A 21,129-nucleotide genomic window follows, 5' to 3' on the forward strand; every position below is an offset into this window, starting at 1 on the left:
GTACTACGAGAGACGTGTGAGAGAGATTATAAAAAAATAATCTTTTGTAAAACTTGTTGTATTTATGCCTCATTTTTTACACTATAATATATAGGTAATTATAGTAACTTTACATATATTTAAACAGTGTTCAAAGCGTGTAAAACTGTTAAAAATGTTTCCAGACATTCTGCATGGGGGTGGCTTCAGCCTACTTTACCAATCTTATATGTTATGCTTCCAAGTTATATGAATACATATTGTATACGTTTAAGAACTACATAGTTTAACTAGTAAATCATAAAATATTGTATAACATATAATTAATGTTATTGGCTATCGATCGTTCTATTTTCAAATGTTTATAGAACAGTGAGGGGGATCGGATGGAAAGAAATCATCGAATTGGTGGAGAAAACTTGGATGGAGAGACCGGCAACGTGCTGAGGGTGAGAAATAAATTTGTCAGGTAATCAGATTGGGATGTTGTACATGTTAAGGTACAATAATATACTATCTGGATTATTAAGTAGTTATAATATTATATAATGTATAAAAGATACGTCTCCGTGATGATCTAATACCACAATGTTTCTTCATTTGAAGACGTAACTTTTTTTTAAATTTTGATCAGTTAGCTCTTCTGATTTACTATAACATTAAAACATGTATTAAACAGTTGTCAATATCCGGTGGATAAAAACGCCCAAGCAGTTATGTTCATTTCGACGTAGCTACGGGTGTGAACACTTCGTAATCGGCCACGGTAAAATTGTAGTCACCCATTAGTGAGTTGGTTGATGCATTTTCACCGTCGTACGAGTGCGGCAGGTTGCTGTAGCTGTCCATATTTGCGTTACAATTATTGGCGATCAGCAAGTCGGCGCCGGCCCCGAATATCGGACCTATTCTGTAAGCGTACGTGATTTATTGAAATAAAATTATTATTGTACCTTATATTATAATAGTATTGTCATGCATGATTGGGTATGATATATATATATATGTATATACTTTCTAACATTATATATTCGTTTAATAAAAAGGAAACAGTTTTTACATTTTTTTTTAAATACGTAAAAATGATTAATATACTGGATATTATCCGTTAATAAAATATTGAATACCTCCTGTCATTGTAAAATAGTTTTCTTTGTTTGGAGTTTGGACACCCACTTAGATTGATAAAACGCACAGTAAACATTAAATTTAATAAGTATCAAAATTAAAAACTAGTAAAAACATTTTTTGGTATTTTATATTAGTCGCACAGACGATAATAAAAATATTCATACATAACACTAGACCTCAATTGTCTTAGTTTATTTATTTAAGTATTTTCGGTTCGATCGGTAAATTTAAACCATGATCATTTATGAAATAATCGATATTAAAATAAGCATGATTATGTTTGTATTATTTATATCAATTTATTAAAAAAAAAAAAATCATTTAAATGTTTGTAATTATTATTTTACGATTGTAATAAAAAATTATACTTAAGGGGATTGGAAGCGGTGATTTTTTGTCATTGTCTTACACACGTGGAACATAGAAAAATAGCTATACTATGCGTCTGACAAAAATTAAGGTACTTCTAGTTGTTCGATTTAAAATATGTAAAGATGATTGAATTGGTATACAAGTTTACTTTGCATCAGTCGAAGCATATTTTTAATAATTTTTAATATATTTAATAATAAAAATTGACAAATTTATAAAATTTAAAATATTTATTTTAAATAATAAAACAATCGAAAAAGTGCTTCGATCGATGTAAAGTAAACTTGTATACCAAGTAAAACATCTTTACATATTTTAAATCGAACAACTAGAAGTACCTTAATTTTTGTCAGTCGTATAGCTATGTTCCACGTGTGTTAGACAAAAATAGAACGTCACCGCTTCCAATCCCCTTAATAGTTTTTATAAAAAAAAAAATATAAATTTTATAAATAACTAGGTATAAGATGTTGAATTTATTGTTGTATTAGTTAATGAAATAAAATATTCAATGAAATCTCAATTTGGATAATATTTAACTGAAATTATTTTAAGTGGCGGTGATATGTGTGAACATGAAGAATACGATGATAAAATTACGTTATAATATAATCGGTTATAAATTATAATCGAATACTGTGTAAAAATGCATGATATGATATTATACATTTTTAAAAGTTAATAATTTACCGAAACTATTGCTTACGGTATTGTACGCGGTTTGCTTTTACATAATGTTATAGATGTTGAAGATAAATTAAATTTATTGTTCACCAACATTTTTATCACTACTTGTTTTTTTCCTTGCCACCCCTCATTTAATTTTTAATTTTTTTTTTATCATTATAACTTTGGACAGGAAATTATAATTTTTAAAGTGTAGGGTAAAGAGTTTCAAATGTAACACAACTAATACAGGAATTAAATATGTATACTTACTCTTGATGGTAGCATATAGCATACGGTTTTTTAACAATATCGTATTTTATTGGTGGGGTTTCGTGAGTGGTGCTGAGTGAAAATAGGAAGCTCTTGTCGGACACCATGTAAGCACCCTTGGTGTGACTCTTACCCCACGGCACGTCACTGTATCCTCCGCACAGCCAGCCGTTTACGCCCTGTATATGGAAAATAAATAAAAATCCATTTAAAACTCTTAAGGGACGATGATTCTAGTGTGCACCTATATGTGTGAACATTTAAGACTGTACAATATATACATATGTATATTTACAATTTCTGTGTACTTTTAATGCACACATCACGTAAACCACTTGGTGTCATAGATTTTAGAGACTGCAAACAACCCGAACTAATGGTCACACTATTGTATATTATACTATTATAATATATATATATATATCAAGTGTACAAAATGGGGTTAAGCGATATTCTTTAGAAATTTTTTTTTCGATATACACTATAGATGATTATTAAAGAGTGGTTTTATTGAAATACAAGAATCCAAGTGACACGCACATACTTTATATAGATACCTACTATTTAAACGCGTACGGTTGAAATGGACCGATTATTGCTGAGGGGAAATATTACTTTATAAAAACGAATTCCTCCTGCTAAACGAGTGTAGAAAGTATATTATTCTGCTATAATTTATATAAAACGTAGTTGCTAGCACGGAACTTAATAATTTCATCCAGAGAACACAAATAATTAAATGTATTCCGTTGTTATTGATTTTAGCCATACGACGCACAAAGAACGTGTTAATTATTTTCAGAGAAAAAAATACTTTATGTTATTGATATTTTTATTTAATTGATAAATTTTAATTCTCCATTGTTTGTTTTAAAAAAGGAATAATGTATTTTTTGTTTTGTATAGTTTTGTATTCTACAGATCAAACAAAAAACTAATGTGCAATGAAAACTCATAAAAATCAAGAGACCATCAATGCATAAAGCAACGGGGTGCACCCGTTATGCGAGGGTGTAAACATTTATAGGGTGAAAAATTTAAAGTTTTTTTGTTTGTTTCTAGAAGCGTGATGACATTTATAATAACTAATAACATAATGAACGCGATCATTTGCGCGTAAAATTTGCATTTATGTAATTACCACGAACACGTTTCGACGAACTTTTATAATGATTATTTTGTTCGGTGGTGTATTAGAATAATTTATACGCGTGTAAAATTGGGAAGTTATTCAATAATTTGTTTATTGTGTGAACTATAGAGCAGAACTAGAGTGAACATTTTCAAAGGGCCAATAAAAACATCATAATTAAAATGTTATTAGATTTATAGTTGAATTATATGATATTATATTTACCAATACTAAAACGTAGGTGGGCGACACGCCATCGCAGTGCTTATGAAACGATTCGGCGGAAAACCCGTCGGTGGACGCTCTGTAGATCAACCTCCAACACTGTTTTACACTGCCATACCACTGGTTTAACACTCGTTGCAGATGGGTTTTATCCTAAACATTAAAACATACCGCATAGTTTTATAATATTTATGAGTGTATAGGGAGGAGAAAAGAGTGTCACAATTTTGTATGATATATTGTATTTAAGACATGTAAAATGCCAAAAAAAAAAAAATAAAAATAAAAATAAATTGTATAAACAATATTGATTCTTATAATTTTATATTCAAAATAAAATTGCCAGCTATTTGGTGACAAATACTCACTTGACTTAAAATATGAGACCCCGAAAAGAACTTGAGCATGACTCGCGGCTGCAGACGATGGTCGTCCGATATCTCTTTGAATTTGTTCGGTAACGCCGCGTAACGGTACCGTTCTAGAGACATTTCTATGGGTACGGCACCAGTCGGTTCCACTTCTTCGGCAAACACCTGTGAGTCTGTAAACCATCAATAAAAACGTGAAAACAACAGCTCATAAAACAGATTTCAGCCACTAAAATGGCTGATTATTGAAATATAAACAACGCATACCATGTAGTATAATATAATATTTTATAGGTTTCGAGATGTTGTGAAACACGAAATTACAATCACATTCACTGATAGTATTAAACAATACGCGAAGAAAGTTTTAGTTTTTATTGTATATTTGTATATTAACTCGATACAAAATAATATGTAAAATGATTTTCATTTTTCTTTAACAAATCACAGAGAAAAAACGACGACATTATTCGACGTTTAAATTCGACAGATAATATTATAACGGATATCGATATCGCGAGAGTATAATAAATGTCAGGCATCGTCAAAATTATTATTTATTATATTTATTTAATATTTCAGACGCATTATTATAATATCGTAAAACTAAATAGATGTCTTACCTATCAACAATAATCTGACGTGATTGATGACTCCGGACAAATGTTGGCACACCCTGGCCCGTTCCTCTTCGGTCCAATGAGCCGTCCGTTGCACCACACCTGCGTGAAATTTCGCCCAGTTGACTACAGCTCGCCATACGTCCTCCTCTTCGAGCGCTAACTGTAAGCAGATCACACACCAATTATAATATTAGGCACTTCCAGGTGACACGCGATCGAGCGTTAGTTAGATAATATTTTATTAAAGGTTGAGAAAAATATATAATAATATTATTATAGTTTATAAAGTAGTTATGCTTACGCAATCTGACGAGATGAGTTTGATTAGCGATTCCTTGGGTAGGTTCAGGAATGAGTTGGTTTTCACACATTTCGCCGCGTTCTCGCCCACAAATGAAACGCATCGATCGACAAACGACTTTGCACCCTTTCCACCTGCTAAAATTTCACCATATATATATATATATATAATTAAATTAAAAGAAATTCATTAATATTTACAAATCTAATATCAATGAAATCATACTCACAATTATACTATAGGTATTAGCATTTATTTTACAATATTATATCTGAAACTTTCAGAAATGGAGGTCATACGATATGATACCATTAAAGCTCGATCACAAAATATCAAAGGTCAATGATATTTTGTTAATTATACATATGAAGGACTACTAATAATTAATCAGAAAATTAGTGGAAGTTAAATATGAACTCTGGAATGATTGTGTATATAAGCAGTTAAATAATCATGTTGTTTAGCTCGTTAACCAAATAAAGATGATATAATTATGATCACTAAACTGAGTTCAGGTTTCTTGTAGTTAATCTCCAATGGGATTCGGGAGTAGGTATCTAATTTAATATACATGATTATATATCTATAGTTTTTACTACGGTTAAAGAGAGTATTTATAGATGTGGTTCTTACCAACAACCATTAATCTCTTTAACCTTGTACGAAAAATCATAGTGTGTATTTAATATTATATTATATACATATTTGTACACTATATCTCTCATTAATATTATTTATTTAATAATATTGCAGTACAACCCCCTCGTTACTTTAAACCAATAAGCAGCTTTCGACTATCGATATTTATACTAATGCGGTCCGTAATATAGTGAAAGTACTATAACGATCGGTTAACACTCCATCATGCCCAAATACGGCATAAAGTGTAACGCGATCCTCAGCATCACATATGAAGTACTTTCGGCGGCAAAGGCTGTCACTTCGTTTAGCGCCTTCGTATTGAAATCTACACGGTACGACACTGAACAATCATCATTCACCAGCATCCAAAAAAAATCAGGTGTTTCACTAATTTTTTTTCAATTTGTCAAATATTCTTTGTAAACCGGTCGAACGCCAGTTACACAATAAACGTTAACAAAAAAAAAAAAAACTAATACATTTTTATGGCTTATACCTTATAATATTAATTAATTCTCCCAACTCCTCATTAGGACCAGACCATGGCCAGATTTACATCAGAATCGTGCCTACGTCACTATCTAATCCTATCCAGTTAATAGTAACAGTTGATTGGTTATGACCACTATACTAATCAGGTTGTTGGATTTATATAAATTTAGTTTTCTATACTATATTTTACTTTATAGATTAGAATGATTAGATATATTTTAAGATTTAATAAGCAATATCCCTATACTATTGGTTGATGGGTTTGCTGAAGGCACACTCATTTACTATCTGTACGTGATATATGAAAGCACATGAAAAGAGTTGTATAATAAATAGGTATATTTACTGGAAGCTCTGTCCTGTATGTCCATTGCTGCAGCCAAAAACGTACAAGCGTTCAACACGGACATGGTCGAAGTCACGTGCTCTTCGCAACTGTTTTGCAGGTCTTCTACACCCAGTTCTTGAGCCAACGTGAGCATTTCGAAAACCCCGCCATCTTGTAAAACAATCTATATAAATGTAACATACCGAGTATGATCAATAAACGTGGAAAATAAATCGTTATTAATAATATATTGTATACACAAGTGGTACAAGTCAACACCAAACACATTGCCCTGCTAGCCTCAGCAGAAATTAAGATATATTTTCAGGTTTGTTTAACGTCGGGCATGGTTAACAAATTTCGTTTATAAATCTATAAGCGAGTATTTATAGCTGAGAACACTCAACACTCAACTCGAGTATAGTGAGATAGGTATACTCGATATGACATTATAGTTTGGTTAAAAACATTTTCACGCTCTTTTGTTTCGAGAAGGACCTTAAAAATTAATTTCTGCAAACATTTGACAAATCTAATCTACTTATCTATTTAAGTCACAAGGGACTAAAGTGGAGAGAAATAAACTTTAAATCTTCTATCTAAATTCGAAGCTTGTGAGGTATTTTAGTATTTATGGCAATAACATGACCAACTTACTATAATCACGAGTGAATTCGATCGATAACACTTTCAAATTAAGGCAAACATAATAAGACTGCCACTACTGTTGTTTACTGTCAAAGTGTCAATTATAACTTATAAGTTATAGGCATTAGAACTTAGAAGTACATATATACACGTTATCAAAAGTTTATTCATGTATATTGTGGTGTATACAAGATGAAACTTTCAAATAGGGCTACATAGGAAATCGCACATTCATAAAATTTAGATAGAGATAAATAAGATATTTCTTATTCAATTAAATGTTAAATGCTAATACAATAAACTTGACTCTAGCATAATATTTATTGATGTGTTTACTAAATAAATAAATATTAATAAAAAAAAGTATAATTTTTGATAGTTAAATGAAATTTTCATACGATTACTATTAGATATTATTGTTAGAATACTGTTAAAATTGTTTTATCGTTGAGAAATGTAGTAGTACAATCGGCTAGCATATGCACGTACGTATATAATACGAGTATACGAATATAAAGTATGTTTTTTTATTATTTATCTCGGAAAAACGGACAAAACACCAAACACACCGACATCGCTATACTGGCACCTGAACTGGCTGAACTTTCATAGCTAGAGCGACAAAAAAATGTGTATAATTTTTCATGGGTGTAAGCTTGAACTTGTTATACTGTACCACGTGGTCGTAAATCACTATGGTACCGGAATAATAATTATGAGGGTTAAAGCATACTTTTTGGGGCCCTGGTAGTTCCACTACAACGTAATAAATAAACACGATTATAATTTTAATGAAAGTATAAATTTATTACTCTTTTGGGTGACTGTATATGCGTACATTATATACGTCCGTTTTTCGTAAATAAATATTGAGTTGGTAAATATTAGACTACGTTCTCCGCATACCAATCGGACAAAAATAAATAATATTTAAGTTTAAAAATTTTAACAAGTTTTCCATGCAAAAAGTCTGTAGAACAGAATCAAGTTAAAACCCAAGTTTTGAATTTTGAATTATCTTACACACACCTGCGTGTGTACGTTTTGCAAAGGAAGAAATATAATCTCCATTTCGAATTGATGGTTGGTGAAGTACATTCAGAAATTTAAAAATAATTACCTAGAGTTGGAAGCTTCTATCTGGAAATACTTTTTCCTCTTTCTGTGATAAAAGTCGACACTTCTGGGTGGAGGGGTCCTTATAAAAAACCGGATATAATTCTGTCGTAGATTCTTTAAAGCAAACAATTTTCTGGGGCAATTTTTTTTTTAAATTTATAATTATTTTTATGATTACTATAAAATTGCGCCTTTTACTAATGAATACTTTTACATTTTAACTTTTTAGTGTTTTGTGGCTGGAATAGTTTATTAAGTACGCAATACAGTTACTTATAATACAAATTAAAAAGAAATGAAAAATATTGGGTATATCATATTTATTTAGACACATAATAATAATAGAAACATCATTAAAACAATTTTGAGCTATTGATAATTATAACATTTTTATCGAAAGAGTTTCGCAACTTTTAGTAGCTGGGTAATAACTAATAATGTGTTGTAAATAAAATTGGTTTAGGAATTATTTATCTAGTTACAAGTGATTTTTCCACATTTAAAACAGAATACTATATTACATAAAAAGAAGAATTCGTTTTCAGACAAATATATTATTAGAACGTTTTTTGAACAATTTAATAATACAGACGCACGCATTTAGATGATATTTAAAAATGTTTATCTCAATTTTTACAATTTTTGTTATTACAGGTATACAGTGTAGTGGCATTAAACATTATGCAAAACGCAGTTACATTTATATTTTCACATTACACTTACCTTGCCCGTGTATACGTAATTGATGAATTGTTTGAAAGTTTCACCCTGGAACTGTGGTAACCGGATGGGGGTCGGCGTCCCGGGGGCTGACGGCGATACGGAACAACCGGGTATGCGACATATCTCACTCCGCTTCACCGATTGGAAGCTTTTGCACCTGTAATAGCATATTTGTTATTGTTTTTTTAAAAGGAAAACGAGTGGGTACATTAGGCGTCTAGCAACTCACTTTTATGGGTGTGTTAAATTTTAATTTAATAATTTTTTCTTGGATAATGTAGTAATTAATAATTATTATAAAAATATAGAATTATACCATACTATAAAAATTTTTTTAACTCAAAATGTATTTTTATTTTTCTGTAAATACCGCGAATAAGCAAAAAAAGATTAATAATTTAAATAGATTATATCTTAAAATAATAAAAAAATATCTTTGCTTATAGTAAAAGTCATAATAAGATACTATACGTAAAATGTACGTACTCTAAGCATTTGTTTCCACTAGTAATGTTTTTATATTATAACAAAATGATTAATATCATTATTTATCGTTTGAATAAATAATTTCGTCTATGTTTTAACATATAAAATGCTTATAAAAAATAATTGTCTTTTTACATTTCTTAGATTTTATGGTTTTATGGTATATGAACTACTTATGAAGAATCATTTATTATATTTTTAAAACTTGAAAAAAATAAAAAATTATAAAAATTTAGTAAAAATTCTAACTTTAAAAAATTGGCCTTTTATATTTTTAGTATTTTTTAAATAGATATAAGATTAATGTATGGGGAACTTGCATTAAATTTTCAAGAATTTTAACTCCGAAAAAAATTAGAAATTTATCATACCTATAAATAACTCAAAAAGAGTTTAACATTTAAAACTTTTATTATGTAATGAAAATGATAATATAAATGTTGTGTGAAAATTTCAAGAATTAACGGTTTATAATTCGTTTTTGAATTACAACAAAATAAAACAATTGTTTGGAAAGAAATACGGAAATACAGATGAATACCAAATGTAGTGAAAACTTGAATTTTTTTAATTAACCGGAAATTTTTAATTTTTTACTCTTTAAAATATAAACAAAATGCAATTTTCATACCAAAACCACCTTCGAGTTGAAAGTTTAAGCATTTTATCGACAACATATTGTAAACAAATACACACATTATTGTAAAATGAACACATTCATTACTCCACTCAGGATCTAAAATTATACGTCTAAATTATATACGAGTATAATAGAATTGATTGTAAATAATAATATGACAATTATTAAATAAATTAATAATTTAAACGTTGAAAACAGTTTCGCGTAAATCAAAAGGCAATATTCAAGAGTGCATATAATATAATCAGCCTAAGCTATTTTTCTTCATTGTGAACTTTCTTCACATTATAAAAATAAAAAATTGTAAGTTTATAAAATAATATATTTAGTCGTACAAAATAAGAATATTATATATTTTTCTTTATAATACATTTAATACAAATAAAATAAATAGTAATAAATTTATTAGGTTATATATTAAAAGGTTATTAAAAAAAAAAAACCAAGATATTGCAAAACACTTATTATGTTCTCCGTCCAATTAAAAAATATAATGCAAATAAGTAAAACAAGTAACTTTATAAGAGTTAAAAAAAGAAAAGAAAAAAATTGTGTTAGAATACGAAGAAATGAATAATTTAAGATTTTAATTATTAATAAGTTACCGTTTTGAAAAACATGACTATGAAAAATATATATTTTTTCAATTGGACAACAATACATTTGTATAAGAATATTGTTATTTATTTGCATTATTTTGTAATTTAAAAACAATTTTTATTATATTTCAGTTTCAACGAAGGTGAATAAACAACATGGAAAATAAACAGTACTACGGTAGTAAAATTTATAAATTTGTAGATTGACAACTGTTTACATAAAAAAAAATAAAAACGGGTTGGGCTATGGTGATTTTTAAACAACGTGAGTATAATAAAAATATGTCAATTATAACATATCATTAATATTTTAATTACGTGATCAAACAAACGATTTAATTAGTACTTTATTAATTCTACCATTATCGTTGTAGGTTGTAGGTTAGGTTCAAAGTAATAATATAGGTACCTATATTAGTTATGCCAACTTCGCCATACCTCTATACGGATTGTAAAAATAATCGGAATTAATAGCGAATCGAACGAGAACAGATCGACGAAATACATGGAAGATAGGAGTATAGATAAAGGAATTATTTTTCATTATCTTATACGTCGCTATACACGCACACACAGACGTCTTACTCTCTTACTTATTATTGTTTAGGTATATGGACACTCGTAGAGGCGTAAAGGCGTAAAAATTAACCCGGTCGGTCTATATACGTATACGAACAAGTATAATGGCGAGTGTGTGTGTGTATGTGTGTAAGAGCGAGCGGAAACTCACCGAGCTTGAAGAACCCGAGTGGTAAATGAATGGCTTTTTGCATTGTACGTTGTGTTTCACTAAAAGCAATATTTCACAGGCTTATACACACACACACACACACATATATCTACACTCACGCGTACGGGCGCGTGTTGGCTTGTCCTTATACTGTGGTATATACACCATATATATATATATATATATATATATATAATATATACGGCTGGGTCGGGTCGGGACCATTCATCATTTAAAACGCTCCAAGTACACGACCGTAATCCGGCTAGAAGCTCCAGCAGCACCGAGGACACGCTGGCCCGGAGCCCGCGAGCACTCCGGCAAATGTTCGCTTCTAACCCTTTCCTCGGCGCGGCACACACACACGCGCCCGCCCACTTGCCCGTCTCGTGTACGCGTACCGCTAAACCGACGACGAAGACGAGGTGGCTACTACCGCATGCTCATCTGTCTTCGGGGTTAGGAGTTGTTATTATTACTATATGTTTATATACATGTTATAATATTATTATTGTTATCATGAGTACAAGCGTATTCCGGGGCGTTATATTTATGGCGGTTTTTCGTTATGCGATCGCGTTTTACATTCTTTATATTACGATTTATACACACTTTCGCGACGACAAGAAAGTAGAATAGAAACGAATGTTCTACTCGGGAAAAGAGGAAAACACAATTTTCGATGAAATTAGAGCTCTTGATTTTCGAAAAGCGCGTTCACCCATACAGCCACGTTATAAACAATACATGTATATACGTGTGTATGTGTATACACAATACATATGGTGACTTAAACTACTAAGCTATTATTATGTCCGTATATACACATAGGAATTTGACGTGTATGATATAATGCATAATACTCGTATATACATATTATATGCATCATATGTGTAAAATGGGAAAACAGAAATATACTTGTACGTAATGCGTGTATATACATATAAAATATTATATATTGTGTATAAAATGTCGTTTTTTTTGCGCGTAATACAGCATCAGTGCTCTACTTTACATAAACACATTCGTACACACACGCGTGTTCGCATAATGCCGACGGCCCGTGCGTTTTTTTTCTTTACGATCTAAGTAGCAGGTCGAAGGGGTTGTCATGTGTGCGTGTGTGAGCGCGCGTGCCCAGGCGTGTATGCCCGAGAACAAAAAGATCCTTATTATAACTTATTCCTTTGACTTTGACGGGAGCCGCGTCATTATCATTGAAAAGAGGTATTAAAAAACTTGGGATTTTTTACAAGAGCCCCGAGGGAAATATATACATATATATAATATATACACATAAATATCTGCGTGTACGTGTGTGCGTTTAATGATACTCTGCGGAGCTTTTGTTCCCCGCCCTTTGCGCAAAATTCTTTTGATCTATCAAAAGGTGACAGTGCACTTCGCCCCGGCCGGGCGCGTATTTCGAAAATAATCAGACTTGGTTCAATTAGCCGGCGGTCTTGAAATTGCTACCAACAACCTTAATTATTGTATATAGACGTCGCATAAAAATAAAAATAAATGCATGAAACGACGCACAACCCTTTTGTGCGAGCGGTACACTTTGTTGACGCTGGTATTGTAAGTAGGCGCGTTTGTCTTCGTTTGATTTAAAGTAGGTTTTTCAATCTTTTTTTCTATGTCGCTTTTGTACGCACTTGTGTCATATATAATATATGGCACATATTGTTACAATATATCAAACAAACTAATCTACTAGTAAAATGTGTATGACCTTTGGCGGACATTTTAAAAAATATAACAAATCCATTGTTTTGGGTTATTATAATTTTAGATACTGAGCTCAAGTGAGATGAGAAATTATTTATTTTATAACGACGTGTGCATTTTTTCAGTCGGTACGTAGATCACTAATTTTTATCAGTATATTAAGTTCGTTGTAAAGTATTATGTAACTATAGCAGATTTCTTTAGTTTGAAAATTTAGCACGGTTTATGTATACTTCGAAATCACTACTAGAGTTTTGGAACATCCAATTTAAATAACTTCTATTGAAATCCGTATTGTTTGTTTAATTTTTTTTTTTTTTGAATTAAACATTTTCAAAATAATGATGATTTGTCAATTGAAAATTTACTATTTACATTTTAAAACTATAGTATGTCGTGAATTGTATTGGTTCGGTTATATTCATTTGAAATGCTGATCACAATAGTAAACATTTTAAAGTTTTTTTACTAAATTGTTAATATTCTATATGGACATTTAGTTTGAATGTTATTCTTAGATTTATTTTAATTGTTTTTATACCTTTGAGTATTAATACCTCACATTGCACTGCAAGGTTAATCATTGTTTTATAAAAAATCTTTAAATAAAAAATATTGTTTTATAGTCCCACAAGTCTTGTACTTTTTATGCATATAACTTGTACTAAATTATTTTATATACTATTTTAACGTCAATGTTAACTATTTATGTTCAATGTTTTATATTATATTATTCTAGAACACCAGAATTGCAACCAATAATGCATTTAGAAATACGATTTCCTTTTGACATCCCCTTAGTTGGATGTGTGCCGAGAAAATTAAACTCGATAGTTGAATTATTAGACGCACCGCGTTTACGATTGAAAAAACATCATATTCGTTGATTAAACACTCGCTGTTGATGTTTTGAATTACGCTCGTATTTTATTCAACGCCGGTAATCTAAATCCTTGTAGTTGAAGCACACTGGTGGCGGTGGTGGCACAGCGGAAAGGTAAACTTCACTAATCACTTTTTATTGCCGTTCGGTGGGTTTATTTATTTTAATCAAATCGTTTGTCACACTCGCTTCTGCGGAGCAGTGTCGCTGCTACGGTGGTGCTGCGAGCGTTACGTTACGGTGCATAGAGACTATATAAACTACCTGTCCGTTTTCTCTTATTGTCTCGGATTTATCATTGTCGAAATAAAAGAGGATCGAGTACAAAAGAGAAGCAGAAATTGTAAACGAGTTTGATGGCTACGATTTTTTTCCCGGTTACATGGTGTATATATAAATATTTCCATTGTTTATCATTTGGCACTGTTATGTTGGTTTGTACGAACGTTGGAAAGACAAATAAATACCTACTCGCAGTTATACGGTTTCCGATAATCGTACACGCACGATTCCCGATCAGTTAATAGAACTCAACGTGGATAAAAAAGTGGAACGCTCATTCGTATCAGTTATAAGTCATTTCTTATGACTTAAGACTTATAATATTAAATATTAATAAGCTTTTCATAAGTTGTTAATTTCTCAATTACAAAATATCGAAAATCTATAGTCAAATTATTTTTTTTTTAAGCATCTAAAGTTAGAATTTCGACAAAATTTATAAAAATCGCGAAAATTATTAATTATTTTGTAACTATAAATTCAAATTTTTTTGTTTTTATACTTAAGATTTAAAAATTTAATACAAGATTCTTTGTTGGTTTTTAACCTAAATATGAAAAAAAAATTCTACTGGAAAGCCAAATATATTTTTTTATGAGCATTTCAAGTTCAAATGTTTATGACATTCGATATTTCGATATTCATCTGTAAAATAATTATTTCTCCTCAAACAATTTTTGATATTTTATTGTATTGAAAAAAAAATAATAATAGATAATTGAAATTTTCAAAAATGTTTATATCATAATTTTCAAAATTTTCAATTCTTTTTTAGTTATTTATAGGTATGATACATTAAAAATTTTTTTTTAGTTTTTATTTTATAATGTAAGTTAAAAATTATTTACTGGGTAAAAATGGTTGAACATTTAATACAAGATCCGAAAAAAAACTTTCTTATATTTGTATAAAAATATTGAATAATATATATTGTTAGATTTTTTTATATGCATTTAAAGTTAACATTTTGTCATAGTTTGTCAAAATCGAAAAAAATTGCGAACAATTTTGTAGTTAAAAATTCATAAAAACTTACGATAGGTTAGGTTTTTACAATATCAATCACATTAAATTTAAAACTTATTGCAATTAATTGTAAAGTATTACTTTTATATTTTACTGAAGATACATTACATCAATTATTAACATTATTATTAATTAGAATATTATGTATTTACGTATATTGCTTTATAATACGTTATTATGTTTTAGTTATTTTTACTACCATTCAAATAAATAAATTCAGAGTGGATTTGCATATTGCAAACAAAAATAAATAAGTATACTGCAAATAATAAAATAAAATTCTAAGAAAAGCTTTAAAGTCATTGGGCTTCTGTGTAACAAGCAACACCATTTAGAAACCGGGAATATTGTACTTGTCCGATTGAATCAAAGAACAGTTCAATTAATTCTATACAAATTTCAATTCAACGGAAGGAACTTTATGCACAAAAATTGAAAAAATAGTCTACTGAAACCACTCTTCTACCTCAAGATCATTTACATTCATTACCATCATTATTAGACTCTGAATATATTAATTAAATATAACTAATTTAATAATATTTATGTAGGTATAATAAAATGTAATATATAATTTTAATTGTATTGTAAAAACATTTAATGTTATAATTAAAACAATTACTAAAATAAATAATAATAGACAAATTGAATAGATGACGTGTGATCATACTTTACGAATTCGTGGCATTAATATGCATATAAATAAAATGTATTAAAATATATAATTAATGTCCAAGTAAAGAATTGCAATAGAGTGGGTAATATTTTTGTTTAATGTTATTTAATTTAATACATTTATGGCGCTAAAATAAGTCATAAGTATGTTTTTATGTTATTATTAGTAATATTTTATGTTTGTGTTTATGTGAACAAATAAGCAATGTCTTTGGTGTGATTCATATGAACCTCACTAGACTAGTGTTCGATCTAATTAATGGCAAAAGCGTAATAAATTACGGTAAGCTGTTAAAGATGGTAAACATGGTTAGGTTAGGTTGATAAGCAGCTTGATAAAGGGTATCCTGTCAAAATATCGGTAAAAATATCACGGAAAAAATGTCGCGATAAAAATGTCAACTAAATAAAAATAAAAATGCCATACGTAGTAAGAAATCATCGCAATTACTTATATAGTTCGCACAATTCTAGTTTTTGTTCGTTGAATAGTATATTTGTATCAAACCGACTCAAAAAAAAAAAAAAATACAAAGGTTCTGCGATAAGGCTTAAAGATATACATAAAAGTTGACTATGAAAATAGATCAATTGTTGACTATAGCATAGCTTTTAATATCAAATATAAACATTTAATTTATTATTTATTTTGTTCATTACTTCATTTTAGATTCTGAGCGGTGCGATCGATATTTTGATTTTACAATGATATGTGTTTAATTTTTCTTATTTTTATACGAAGTTCTTCATAAGTTTTTATTAATAGAAATTAAACAAAAAGTTAGGCGTAAATCTACCAAAACATTTTATATGCGTTTGAAGTTTTTCGACAGCGTATATACACGATACACACGATTTTTAAATGATATAGTTACCTATAGATTATTATTATTATGTACGATTTATTAATTCATTCGTTTATTTTATAGACTAATGGATTAAATCTGAGGAATGTAACATTAAATACATTGACTAGATTTGAAAATATAAAAATCAGTATCGGCAATCTCGATGTGAGGTATATTTTTGTGTTCACGTTTATGGACTTTTCCCGTATTCGCTCAAATAGAAGGAAATTATAAATTTCCCTGAGTGTAAATATTGAATCGCAACTCGTTCCGACGGAAAAATATTTTTTCCACGAGCGCGTGCAGAACACATACACACAATTTATTCGACGTGTTTGCTTTTACGCTGCAGCAAGGGTTGGATTTGTCAACCCTCTAGCAAGTGAAGTATATACAATATTATAGTCGATGGGGCAAATGGGTTTTCTGCCGTAGACGTTGTTGCCGGTGATTTTTTTCTTATTTTATTCTGCCGGCAGAGAACCCCCGGAAATGAGTATGTCATCTTGAACGGAAATCGGTCTTCCACAGGAAAAAAAACCAATTTGGTCTGACCGTATATTATATTACGTACACGGGTTATACCCGGTAATGCGCAGTAATGGAAAACTGCGAAGTACGTATTGTGTAGATGTTTAACGGTTTTGACGACAGTCTTATTTTTCAAGGTGCATACAACAGTACAACACTATGAAATTCAGAAGATCAACAAGTCGATAAAATATATTATTATATTCTACATAATGTGTACCTACCCTAATTATGTTTTATTAATATGGTGCGTGGATTTTTTTTTTGACAACAACGTTTGAACTGTGAGGAAGTTTGAAGCAATACATAAGTAACGCACGCTGTGTAATATAGATAGCTGCATTAAAGACACACATAACGTAATATATAAAAATATATTATATGATATAAGAAAAGCGTAAAAAATAAACTAGTAATTACATTTTCTATTACATTGTTATTGCAACTATACGAGATAGATCAAACATAAAACTATGTTATTAAACATGCGTTATAAATATTAAAATGATAAAACACATACATATCTACTAAACCCAACTTGTCTTACTAATTTACTATAGATTTATTAATCTTAAATTTGTTATTTTAATATTCTTTTTTATTAAAACTATTATTTCATTCTATAAACATTAATTTAATTAAGATATCCATTTTTTTTTTTTTATTAGGTATGAATCTAAATATTTATTTATTATTAAATAATAAAAATAATGCTATTAGTCATTATGCATTGTAAATTAATTTTTTTTTATATAAATTTAGATATTATAACTTGAAAGAATCAGTATTATGATTTTTTCATAAAATAATATAGGTACATCTACTTAAATATTAAAATATATTAACAATTAATATCTAATATACTAATTAAAGTATATACATTTTGATTAAAATATACCTACTCAAATCTTAAAATATAAATTTAAATGAACTTGAATATAAAAAATAAAAATATGGGTATAAATATATAGTAACTACAGAGTATATTAAGTCCATATTAGTTACAGGTGCGTCATACACTCATAACTTGTATGATATTATAACCTCTGTCTTTGAACGGCATTGAGTCAAGTGATATTACGTTGATTAAAAAAGTGTAATGCGTAATTTTGATTAAGTATCAGTTTTTTAAAAATTTAAATAAAAAAGTGTACAATTAATACAATAAGTAAATATGACGAAAAAATGAGGTGTGAGTGGGGAAGTCGCACAATGGTAGTACCTCAGGAAGTATAAGTTATGACATGAATAATATGCGTGACTGAGAGATAATGTACAAAAATAATATTATTTACATCACCTCATTTGGAAAATCGCCACGATAAATATTCTTCAGGTAAGTCGGTAACCCAAAGTAATGCATACAAGATGTTTTGGGGATTTTATGATTAAATTATATTTTTCGACATTGCATAGGTATTATCGTAATTAGAGAAGAAGAGCTTTTTGTAGAAATACATTTCCACAAAGGAAATCATTTTCGGGGAAGGGAGAATTGTTAATAAACCCTCTGTAATGATATAGAGCTCTCTAGGCCGTATCGGCCTTTTTAGAACCACTCAATTAAATACAAATCACCATAACATAATATCCACAAATGAGGTAAATTAAGATATTTTTTATTGTACAATCAGTTCATACATATATTAAGCAATAAGTGAATACGATGGTATATATGAAAAAGACACGATTCATAGAATATTGAATCTAATTATGAATTTACAACTAACGATAATTTTGAAAATATAACCACATGGCCACATGTTTGTTATTGTTAAATAAATCAATAATTTTAAGTTTATATAATTTATAAATAAATATAATTTGATAAATAGCATTCATTTGTAATTCGTATTGATTTTACTACCAATGTTGGATTTAAATGCTCGTTTTTTGTTATGGATAATATACTAACCTTGTCATTAAGATTATTCGATGGGCATAAACGGGTACTTCTTCTCGACCAATAAGGAACACGATATCGGCTGATTCATGATCGTCGGCCAATTTTTGAAGATCTTCTAGCAGCTGTGGCACCCCAACAAACGTCTTGTCCGAGAAATGCGCTGCTGCCACTCTTGTGCCCATATTACCGTGTTTTGGGTTGTTTCGCTATAATACCCCGCTAAGTCTGTTTCGACGCCATTCGATCGTTTAACTTAGTGAATACTAAAAACCCATTAATATAAGGTATGAGATTTTTTTTTTAAACACGACGCCGGGGGGTTCCTTACAAATAAGTAAATCTGAAAAATGCATTAAACCTTTTTCGGATCGTTAAAATACGTGTAAAATATTTCAGAATTCTGTTAAAATGTTTTCTGGAATAGTGTAATGTAAGTTTTAAATCAAAACCATTCAGTAACAACAATATAGTAATATAATCTCGAGTTTTCTGAATTATGTTTGAGATTTTACATCGTAGTGAGACGAAATCAGAATAGGTAGGTACATACATAACAGAGAGAAATATATTAAAAATATGATTTTGAAAACCGATACAAAAAACGATGTTGTGTATAATACTCCGTACTTAATAGTTTAACCAAAACACCACTTTCAACTCGTCGGCTGCTGAATAAACGGCGTTGGATACGTGATGGTGGTTAAGTTTCACGAAACTCGGCACTACACAATTATGCGTATGACATAACGACAATATATAGAACGTCGTTGACGTGTTGATCTGTTAGAGATTTGAAAATCCGATAGAATTCGTAAAATATATGCGAAAAAATATAGGTAACCAGAAGACTAGGAACAGTCAAACAGACTTGGAATTTTAAACCCGAAGTAGCGAAAACGAAATATTTACAACAAAATCCCTTGAGCACCGTTCACCACCAATTAACTCGTGTATAAATCGACGACTATAAAATAAATTGTTTTAATACCTACCATGTTTGTATAACGCTCAGCATATAATCGTATATCGTGGGGCACGTTACGTGATGATGGTTTTAGCCTTTTAGGGTATCGAAACTTTAAAGCGTTTTCGTCGTTATTAGTATTTATTACTTATTATTACTTCATAATATAGCTATAGATATTGTCGCTTCTATAATCGTCAATCTCGTCTACAACGTCGCCATTTTGCTCAAATTGCGCGCTTAGAAAACGTCTTTTAACGTTTTGTAAAACAAAAAACGCCGTGTAGTTCCCGTTCATACGCGTAAAAATATTATATTATTAATACTGTAATAGGTATTGCTCACCAGAAGAGGAGAATACCGCGGTGCACGCGGTGGATTCGGCGGCACGTGAAGGTGAAAAACTGTTCGTTTTGTGCGACGACACGCGCAGTACGAGAGTCTCGGTTTTACTGCCTGCTCCGGCGTCGGATCGGATCCGAAAAAATAACGTAACATTTCTTCTTTTCCTCACTATTATTATTATTATTATTATTATTATTATTAAATCTTCCAACCGGTCTTACAGTGTAGCCTTACGACGGGGCCGCTGCCGGTCACACGATTTTCGAAAACACCGTACACCTTACGGAATACCTACGGACCGTAACGGCGCCGAATCCGAAAACTCTACGCCATACAACTACTCCCATTCAATATAACGATAATAACGCGTTACAGCATGCGCCGAGATGAACACGACGTGATGTTTACTCGTACATTATCGCAACAATATTATTAGTATTGTGGTCAATTGGCAG

The 21,129-nt window shown here is 30.0% G+C and overlaps 1 protein-coding gene across 2 annotated transcripts; it reads right to left on the reverse strand.

Moving 5' to 3' along the window:
- Positions 1–501: 501 nt before the first annotated feature.
- LOC113560689 lies at positions 502–20,802 on the reverse strand. Of its 2 annotated transcripts, none has more exons than XM_026966717.1 (10): positions 20,675–20,802; positions 19,375–19,628; positions 9,026–9,182; positions 6,554–6,719; positions 5,074–5,210; positions 4,773–4,932; positions 4,147–4,322; positions 3,779–3,931; positions 2,422–2,600; positions 502–889 (listed from the first exon to the last, which is right to left on the reverse strand). In XM_026966717.1, exons 2-10 carry the CDS (start codon positions 19,545–19,547, stop codon positions 700–702), a joined length of 1,491 nt encoding a protein of 496 aa, XP_026822518.1. In that variant the 5' UTR covers positions 19,548–19,628; positions 20,675–20,802; the 3' UTR covers positions 502–699. The 2 variants fall into 2 exon arrangements, with proteins under 2 accessions (XP_026822518.1, XP_026822520.1); XM_026966719.1 differs by lacking the exon at positions 20,675–20,802 and adding an exon at positions 20,358–20,570.
- Between the last annotated feature and the right edge of the window lie 327 nt (positions 20,803–21,129).

Source organism: Rhopalosiphum maidis, chromosome 1, assembly GCF_003676215.2.
Source record: "Rhopalosiphum maidis isolate BTI-1 chromosome 1, ASM367621v3, whole genome shotgun sequence".
NCBI lineage: Eukaryota > Metazoa > Arthropoda > Insecta > Hemiptera > Aphididae > Rhopalosiphum > Rhopalosiphum maidis.